This window comes from Physcomitrium patens, chromosome 20, assembly GCF_059467195.1.
Source record: "Physcomitrium patens ecotype Gransden chromosome 20, ASM5946719v1, whole genome shotgun sequence".
Lineage (NCBI taxonomy): Eukaryota > Viridiplantae > Streptophyta > Bryopsida > Funariales > Funariaceae > Physcomitrium > Physcomitrium patens.
Genome location: NC_143429.1, coordinates 12,792,082 through 12,801,845, shown reverse-complemented (window position 1 = coordinate 12,801,845; position 9,764 = coordinate 12,792,082). Strand labels below are relative to the sequence as shown.

The 9,764-nt window shown below is 32.6% G+C and overlaps 1 protein-coding gene across 2 annotated transcripts; it reads right to left on the bottom strand.

The window, feature by feature from the left end:
• Nucleotides 1-278: 278 nt before the first annotated feature.
• Nucleotides 279-4,573, bottom strand: LOC112272962 (elongation factor Tu, mitochondrial). 2 transcript variants are annotated; one of them, XM_024501194.3, is made up of 12 exons: nucleotides 4,093-4,573; nucleotides 3,306-3,381; nucleotides 3,033-3,125; nucleotides 2,782-2,856; nucleotides 2,528-2,632; nucleotides 2,286-2,376; nucleotides 1,982-2,187; nucleotides 1,680-1,763; nucleotides 1,505-1,570; nucleotides 1,200-1,262; nucleotides 803-1,043; nucleotides 279-550 (listed from the first exon to the last, which is right to left on the bottom strand). In XM_024501194.3, exons 1-12 carry the CDS (start codon nucleotides 4,533-4,535, stop codon nucleotides 480-482), a joined length of 1,614 nt encoding a protein of 537 aa, XP_024356962.1. In that variant the 5' UTR covers nucleotides 4,536-4,573; the 3' UTR covers nucleotides 279-479. The 2 variants fall into 2 exon arrangements, with proteins under 2 accessions (XP_024356962.1, XP_090101253.1); XM_090245127.1 differs by having other exon boundaries at nucleotides 3,306-3,395; nucleotides 4,093-4,448.
• Between the last annotated feature and the right edge of the window lie 5,191 nt (nucleotides 4,574-9,764).

The window sequence follows — 9,764 nt, the reverse complement described above, 5'->3', positions numbered from 1 at the left end:
CTGGAGGACTTGTTAAATTCTGGTGGTTGTGGAAACAGATTGTTGACTGAGACATATGAATTCTTCGTGAAAATTGAAGTGGTGGCTTTCACCAGGATCATCCGTTACACTCTTTAATGATAACACAGTTTATGTGTGACCCTACCCAACAGCAATGTGGTCACACACCGCAATTATTGGCAGCTTCAGGGGTTGACTGTTGTTTAAAAGCCAAGCAAGGTACCTGGGTGAACGGTATAGTGTTGGACATCCAGATATATTGGACTTGAGTAGAAATCTTTGTTGTATGATGAGCTGCATCACAGCGATGTTTATTACCAAATCGATTTGCAATGGCAGCATGGTGCTTCTCAACCTAACACTCGCGTGTCAAAACTTGTATCTAACAAGATTACGGTAGAGGAACCCCTGAATCTACTAACACGGTCTCTTGCAAAGAGCTACACTATTGCCTAAATCTTTCAACTAAATCCACGTGTTTAACCCAATAGCTTAGAAATAACGCCTGCACCGACTGTCCTTCCTCCTTCTCGAAGGGCAAACCGTTGTCCTGCGTATATAGCCAAGAAAATTTACATAAGATGGTGCACAAGTCCCGACCGAATACAAAAACAGGATTTTTTCGCCTTTTTCTTCTTACATCATTTTTTAAAGCTGCCTGGAGTACAATGACAATGCACACTAGACTGTTTATTTTTTTCTATAATTGTTTCTCAAATTCAATGGTGGTAGACTACTAAGAAATAAACCCTTCTGAGGTGAGTACACATGTACTTCGCAAATTTTGGAGACGGGAGCTTACCGTGTTCAAGAGGGCAAGGAATGATTAGTTCGAACTGAGCAGTTAAATTGTCTCCAGGCATAACCATCTTGATATGCTCTGGAAGTTCAACCTTTCCAGTCACATCAGCAGTACGCAAGTAGAACTGAGGTCTGTAGTTGGAGAAGAAAGCAGTGTGTCTCCCTCCCTCTTCCTTGGTAAGAATGTAAACTTCTGCTTCGAACTTGGTGTTGGTCTTGACAGTGCCGGGCTTGCAAATGACCTGCACATGCAATACAAGAAATTGTAAAATCAATGATGTGAAACTCATCATACAAGGTCTCATCCAAGAGCAGTATTCAAATTACCAAAGAAAATCAAAAGAAGGAACTGCAATTCTAGAGTTTTAGCTGAGAACATTAATAAAACAGAAACTCACCTGCCCACGCTGCACTTCGTCTCTCTTAAGACCACGAATTAGAAGACCAACATTGTCTCCTGCCTATACCAACAAAACCATTCAACTTTAACAGCTTACTCAAAATGCCAGTCAAACTGAACAGAAAAATTCATGCTAGAAAATCGGCTTTCAAGAATCTTGTTATCTGACCACAGGGTTGGTAGGCCATGACCCCAAAAATACAAACACATCCTGGTTAATATATTACCTTAACCTTCACCTCGCAAGACTTGTTAATAGATTTAACAATACAAACATAAACTCGGGCCCTTTTAGGAAATTACCTGGCCTTGATCCAATTGCTTCTTGAACATCTCCACACCGGTAACAGTTGTCTTCAGATTGGGGCCCTGTAATAAATGAAGTCACAAAAAGTTCATTGAAGAGTTTGAAAAAATGCGACAAAAAAGTTCTCTTTCATTTGGATTCCAAAAACAGAAATCCGAAAAGGTATCGTACCGTGCGTAGTCCAACAACTTCCACCTCTTCACCAACTTTAACGATACCTTGTTCCACACGTCCAGTCACCACAGTTCCACGACCCTGACCACAGAAATAAGTAGTGTTAACGAAGGTAAACTACATGATACAACCATAGCCACCACTAGGCTTCCCTCAATCAGGACCTTGAGTTCCATGTCAGTGGATGCTGAAAATTTTTGGATCTTAAACAAAAGCTCAAAGATACAAATTTTATTTAATGATCAGAATGTGAGATTTTAAGCCTATTATGCGGATAACATTCTCAAGGACAATCTCGCCTGAATGGAGAAAACATCCTCAATTGGCATGAGGAAGGGTTTGTCGAGGTTGCGCTTGGGCTCAGGAATGTAAGAGTCAACAGCTTCCATCAATTTCAGAATCGAGTTCTTTCCAAGCTCCGGATTCGTTCCCTGCAGTGCAGCGAGAGCAGAACCTCTAACGATGGGAATATCGTCTCCTGGAAACTTGTAAAATGACAGCAACTCTGCACAAACGTGTCCAATACAAAAAAATTCAACATGTGAAGCACATTAAACTCCAACAGATTTAGATGGAAACCCACAGCAAAAGCGGGAGGTTTACCCCGCAACTCCATCTCCACTAGCTCCAACAACTCCTCGTCTTCCACAACATCCACTTTATTCAAGAAAACTACCAAAGATGGAACTCCGACCTGCGATGTTATCAAATGCAAGTAAGAGTTTTGAACCTTGGGCATCCAACTCCTCAAACATTGAAAGTGGCTACTGTAACTCTGTTGCGGCTATACATCTGATAATTTGATCACAAACTCTTTAAGATTCGGCTTAAAAACGTTTGCTAACCTGTCGAGCTAACAGTATATGCTCTTTGGTCTGAGGCATAGGCCCATCTGGAGCTGAAACCACCAGAATACCTCCATCCATTTGTGCAGCACCTGTGATCATGTTCTGTAAAACCAAACTCAATAGTTGAAAAAATAAGCTTCGTCTTCTCCGAGAAGACTATCAAAAGCGGGCTAGGATCTTATCATTTTTCCAAAGTAAATGCAGAGAAGGCAACAATGCTAAGACTGGTAACATAACTTTATAAGCATTACCTTAACATAATCAGCATGTCCTGGACAATCGACATGGGCATAGTGCCGATTTTCAGTTTCATACTCCACATGAGCCTGCAACACATCAGCAACATCATTTAGAAGGAACAAATACTACGACTACATCATCCTCATTTACCGAGTAACCAGAGTGACATTAAACAAAATATTTTATGAACGAATAGTGAAAGTGAAGAAATGTTGCAAAATAACATAGGCTCTGAAGTGTTTCCCATGGCAAAAGAGCTTACAGTAGCAATAGTGATACCACGCTGCTTTTCTTCTGGAGCTTTGTCGATCTCATCAAATGCGATTGACTTAGCCATACCTTCGTCAGCTAAAACCTGCTCAAGATAATCATGAACGCACAACGATATTGGTTAAACCCGAGCTACATTCAAAATCAAAATGAAATCATACTACTGGACGAGATTTAGCAAAAGATCTGAGCTTGAAAGAAACTTTCAGCTATTAAACAGATATATACATGCAGACAAGAAGTTGCTGAGGGCACCGAGGAAAACCTTGGTAATCGCTGCCGTAAGAGTGGTCTTTCCATGGTCCACATGTCCAATTGTTCCGATATTCATGTGCGGCTTACTGCAAAAAGCTCACTACAATTTAGAGCTTAAAACCTTTCCTAATCTGGCTCAAGGATTGAACAGATAATAGCATGAACAAAATCCCTGAGGTCGTCGTGACCTTTCAACCCTACCCCCTAAACCATAAGAACAAGTTCACAGCAGATTGTATTCCAAATCTCTTTCACCGGGGGGTCGCCTGTACCCAATTCCTAAGGTATTCGTCATTGTAGTAGGAAACAGCCTCCACACCACAATATGCAACTTTGACGACAGCGTGATGAATGGAATCCTGGTCGTGCAGCTGGTGATAAAACTGAAGAAGTCCATTTGTGCAATTCATGATTACTAAAATTCCATTTCGGTTGCTTTGAAGGCTATAATGTAACCACAATAGAAGTCGAACTGCCCAGTGAAAGAGATTTCGAACAATCGCAACCTTATCAATGAGGTCGAAAACATCAAAGTGCAACGTCCTCATGAAATCCTCTTCAAATCCTGCCTCGTGTCAATCATGATTTTTCTGAACACATCGAGTTTGTCTGACATATATACCGCAACATACGTTACGCCTGCTCGAAATGCCCTCACCGAACACATTCTCGCTATTCCAGAAAAAAACAGTGAAGCATAATTGCAGGACACCACAAATCAGTGGCACATTGAAAGCTCCAAAAAGTGGTAGGGAATGGTAAGAAATTAATGCACTTTCAGGATCTATCCTACTCACTTTCGGGTGAAGGTAGCCAGCGTGCGAACAGACACCAGCCCCTTCAAATAATTCCTCCATAGCGTCAGCTCCTGGGACCTAGCAGGCGATTCCAATGCATGGCGGCGGCTCTCGGTGGCGCTTGACGATGCAAATCCACACAAGTGGTGCGTGCAGATGGAGCTTTGAGGCAACACAAGCTTCAGTAACGAATGCGAACGCCGAGCTCGTGCGATCGTCGCTGCCATGGCCGATCGCTTAGACCTGTACCGCAACTCAATGCACCGTTTCTCAAATGCTGTCCACACGAACAAAATGTTGGCAAAGTCCGAGTTCCAGACACATGCGATGATCGAGCGCTCTCCTTGCGAGGGGCCGATGCGAGGAAGAGTCGGAATATGGCGATGGCCGATCGGACAAAATCCCCGTGAAACCCTAAATTCCGCGCCCACACCTTCACACATACACAAGGAGGGCGGCTTTCCATTTCCTTAATAAGGCTGGAGTTTGAGACCATTATTTTCAATGCTTATAAAACCATTGCATGTCATTCAGGAATTGCTATTTTCATTTTGTGCTTTTTGGTTTTGGAGGTAGATCTTGTGAAGAATAGAAGACGATATTAAGGTTGATAATGTGAAATTGCTTTTTGATTGATGAAAAGTACTTGTTTATGATATATATCTAATGCATGTTTTTATAAAAATAATAATAATACTAATATATGTATGTATGTATGTATGTATATTGTATATTGTATATGTATGTATTTTACATTTTATTTGAACATGTATAATATAATATACAAATTAAGAGAGTTTGGAACCAAATTATGATTAAGTCAAATGGTGTAATTTATATTCTTTTTTAAATGATTAAACAAATCTTTTTAGACAGTTTTTGAATTACAATTAACAGATAAATCAAATGAATAAATCATATTTTTAGAAATGATTTTTTTCTTCAAATTAAAGTACCAATAAATCGATTAAGTGTATTTATTGCACATGGTTTAAAATTATTCTGAAAAATATAGTTTTTTTGACAGCAAAAAAAATATTTTTTTATATTATAAATAACATTTCTTTGTTGATTTTTTTATTAAAATTTTAAAAAAACAAAAACAAAAACAAAAAGCCTAATTGCATTTTATTTTATTTTTTCAATGTTTGAATTCATTTGATTTAACAAGATTTGTACTCAGCATATATTTTAATAACAGAAAGTTGTCAATTGATTAAAAAATTAATACAAACTATTATTGCAAGAAGTAACTTAAATCTAATATAAGTGATTATATGTGGTTTTTATAATAATATTTTAAAATATACATAAAAAATTAAAAAATTAAACCATTGAAATTGGAATTGTTTCCATTTATACATCAAGAATATTTATTTAATACATATATAACATACAAACACACACATACACACACACACACACACACACACATATATATATATATATATATATATATATAATGTTTGCATTTATTATTATTATTATTATTATTATCATTATTTTCAGTGTTGGATTCTATAATGCAAATAATCTCAACTAGTTTATTTAAGATTGAAGACACATCTTATACATTTTTTTAGAGTATTGTCATAGAACTACTATATCATTGATTTTTTATTTTTTTTATCATTTTTTTATAGCAATTGCATTCCTTGATATTTATCAAAATACCTAAGTGACTCTTAGAAATTAATTTACAAAGAGATTGTCACCTAAAATCTACTTGTTATGATCTTTTGGCTAATTGATGTTGTGTGATACAATTAATCAATGGTCTTCCATTAGAATAGGACTTCTAAAGGTCTATCATATTAGATTATTAACATAATAGCTTTAAAGATAATACATTAAAATTTTAAAAAACTAATATTTATAGTCATAGTCATCAAGTCATAGTTTAAATAGTTATAATTATAAATTCCACTAAGTAGATTGTTATTCTAATTGATAAAAAAATTATCTTCTACAACGAATTGTGTATTATCAATACCTTTTTGTATCTTCTTTTTTGGTATTCAAAATGCATTATGCCAACATCTACAAGAATAGCAATGCTATATAATGCAAGCACTAGGGATCTTTAGACTACAAACAAACATACCTTACTTCATTTCTAGGGAGAAAAAATGTTATTATCTTCTTGTTCTTTATATATTAAAAAAATACTTCAAATCATCTATTTTGTAATAATTAGATTTTTATAAAATATAATTGATGGTTGCAAATTTCTATTTATTATTTTAAAAAATAAAAATAAATGAGAATGCTATTATTTTTATAATAAATAGCATATTTACTTATGTATTTACTTAAATAAGCATAACTAAGTTGAAGTAAGTAAGAATAGATTAATTTGTTGATATCTTATTGAAAAACTTTTTAGAAGCTTTGTAGACTTTACATGTGTTTAAAATTGATCAATAGGTTGACAACTTGGCCAATAAGTTGGACTTAAATTGCACCTTTAGCCTTTTTTATTAAAAATTGGTCATGTGGCATACATGTCAAAAACTTATTTTACGAATTAGTATCACAGACATACATATTTATTCCTATAATTACCTATATGATTAAGTAGAAGTCAATTAATTTCATGATATCTTCTAAAAAAGCTTCCTACAAGTTTCATAGATGCTGCTTTGATTTTATACATGTTTGTAATTAATTAGTAACCTAGAAACTTGATCAACAAGTTAATCACGTGACACATATATTAGTAGCTTGTGGAATAAGCTAACTACTTGGCATACATATAAATAATTTGCCTTGCAAGTTGAGTCATGGGGCTAGCAAAGTCAATAGATGTTAGAAGTCCTATAGAATATTGCCACATAGCTCTTAGTTATAGAGTATGTATGGAGGCAAGAATAAAGCCTTCTTCACTCTTATCAATGCCTTTCTAGTCTTTAGTCTTGTTTCAAGACTTTGTAGTCTTCTTGTCTTTGATTATAGCCATTCTAATTCAATATATTACCATTATTGAGTGATTTTATAGTCTTTTTGAGTGATACAAGAGTGTATTGGAGATTACTTTTTTAGAGATTTATGACCATGATAGTTTGATAAGAAAACTACCTCATTGTTCTTGTCTTGTTTTAGAAGTGAATGGATTACCTCACTTCTATTGTTGTATTTTGAAGGTTATAAATTACTTAGTTTTAAACAAATTGTTTAATTTTCTAACATTGATTTTTTCCTTAAAGAAAGTGGATTATCCCTCTTTGTAGAAATTTTCATTCAATATTAGAGGTTGCAAATTACCCTCTTCTAATTTGACTTGTGCATTTGTTAAGTTATTTGAAATAGAAGAAAAAATCATAGATGTTATATTTGAGAGAAGTGAAAATAGATTTGCAACTATTACAAGTCTTCATAAACTTATTAACACTCTTAGGGTGGGAATTTCATATATTACTAATGCCAACCATAAATTTTTTAATCCTATGCATATAGAAGAAGTTCCAAGTCTACATCAAAAAGTCGTGCAGTTGAAGGAAGTAAGTAGATTGACTTCATAACCAAATCTAAGAAGTTTTGCTTCTACAAGTACAATGGGAATACATATTAGTATGCTCGAGAAGTTTGATGGAACAAGATAAAAATTTTGAAGATTTTTGCAATAAGTCAAGCTCTATCTAAAGATGTATTTCTTTCAATATCTTGATGGATTTACTCAAGTTAGATTCATAGGTGCACTCATATCTGAAAATACTCTCTCTTGGTTTGTATCTTTGATGGAAAAGGATTTATGATTATTTTATGATTTGAATTCATTCTTAGAAGTGTTTATGGCCACATTTGAAAAAAGTGATTGAAAAAGAATAAAAAAGACAAAACTCTTATCTTTACAACAAGAATCATAGTTAACTACTATATATACTATTGAATTCCAAAATCTTATTTGCAACGTAGGCTAGAATGATAAAGCTCTTATCAATCAATTTTGATATGAATTGAAGGATAATGTCAAATATTTATTATTGATAATGTTGAAAGCAAAATCTTTGGAATAATTTATTACTCAAGCCATTCCATACAATAATCAATTATTTGAAAGGTGTTAAGAATAAAGACTTGCCTCGAAAAGAACAAGCTAAGTAATAACAACAACTCCTAAGTTTTCATCAAGATCAAAACTAATACAAATTAATATAACATATTTTAAATCTTTCATGGAGCAAAAAAATACTTGATGTTTTCAAGAAGGTTTGTGCTTATATTATAGAGAAGTTTAGTACACTATCTAATATTGTCCAATGAAGCAACAAAATTACAAAATAAAGAGCACAATTGTTAAAGAAGAAAAAGTGTTGAAAAATGAGTTTTTCTAGCTATAATAGAAACCATGCGGTTTTAATCATATGCAACACCTAATAAATGCCTTATTCTCTCTTCAAATCCCTTATCTTTTTTATAACAAATGTATATTTATGATTCTTTATGATTCCTAAAAATCACAAAGTCTTTACATTATTAGATTCAAAAGCCTCAACTTATTTTGTAGATGAAGACTTTGTCAGAAAATAAGAAATATCTTTAGTCTAAAAAATTAAACATATACAAGTAAAAGTCATAGTTGGTTGTTTGTTGTCTTCTGGAGATATTACCTATGAGACTATTTTTTAAGATGTAACAATTAAAGATCGTAATAGTATATTAATATGTAATGTCATAAGATCTCTATTTAATCTAATTATTTTAAGATTATTTAGGTTAAAAAAATATAATCCTTAAGAAGATTGAATTTTTCATAATCTTAATTTTTTTGATAGTTTAATCCAAAATTCCATTAATTAAGTAAAAAATTATAAGTCTAATATATCCAAATCCTTATTGGTAGGTGGGAGAGCTTTCATATATATTGTAAAAGAATGATCATCTTTTGCTATATATGCCATGTATATTTTTCATAGTGATAAGATGCTAAGTGGTATTTTTAGATAATATTAAGATTTTAAAGATATTTTTGAAAAAAAAAATGTAAATAATCTTTTAGAACATCGATCTTATGATTATTCAATTGATCTACAAGAAGAAACTCAACCATTATTTGGACCAATCTACAGCTTATTACAAAATGAGTTTGTTATATTAAAAAATTATATTGATAAGAATTTGGCTAAAAAATTCATATACCATTAAAAATCTTCTATAGGAGCTTATATCTTATTTTTAAAGAAAAAAGTTAAATCTCTATAAATATGCATAGACTATTAAAGATTTAACAAGACTACTATTAAGAATAGATATTTCCTACCTCTAATTTTAGGACTTCTTGATCAATCCAATTAAAAAAAGATCTATATAAAAATAAATCTATAAATAACATATAACTTGGTCTACATTAAAAAAAGAGATAAATAAAAGATTATTTTTTAAATTAGGTATAAACATTTTGAAAATAATATCATGCCTTTTGGATTCAAAAATATACTAGCTACTTTTCAACATTTTATGAATGACATTTTTTGTGCTTTTTTTGATGATTTTATTATTTTCTATTTAGAATTTTTTTTAATTTAATCTAAAAATATAGAAGATCATAAAATTCATATTTTTCTTATATTACAAAAACTTAGAAATATATAATTATATGCTAAGATAGAAAAGTATGTATTTCATATTACTTAAGTTGACTTTGTAGTACACATCATTTCTAATAAAGATAT

Coding starts and splice junctions, on each gene's coding strand:
- LOC112272962 (XM_024501194.3), bottom strand. CDS start 4,535: ATGTGTGAAGGTGTGGGCGCGGAATTTAGGGTTTCACGGGGATTTTGT. Junction 2,633..2,781: donor GACATGCTGATTATGTTAAG/GTAATGCTTATA, acceptor TTGGTTTTACAG/AACATGATCACAGGTGCTGC. Junction 2,377..2,527: donor ATATACTGTTAGCTCGACAG/GTTAGCAAACGT, acceptor ATAACATCGCAG/GTCGGAGTTCCATCTTTGGT.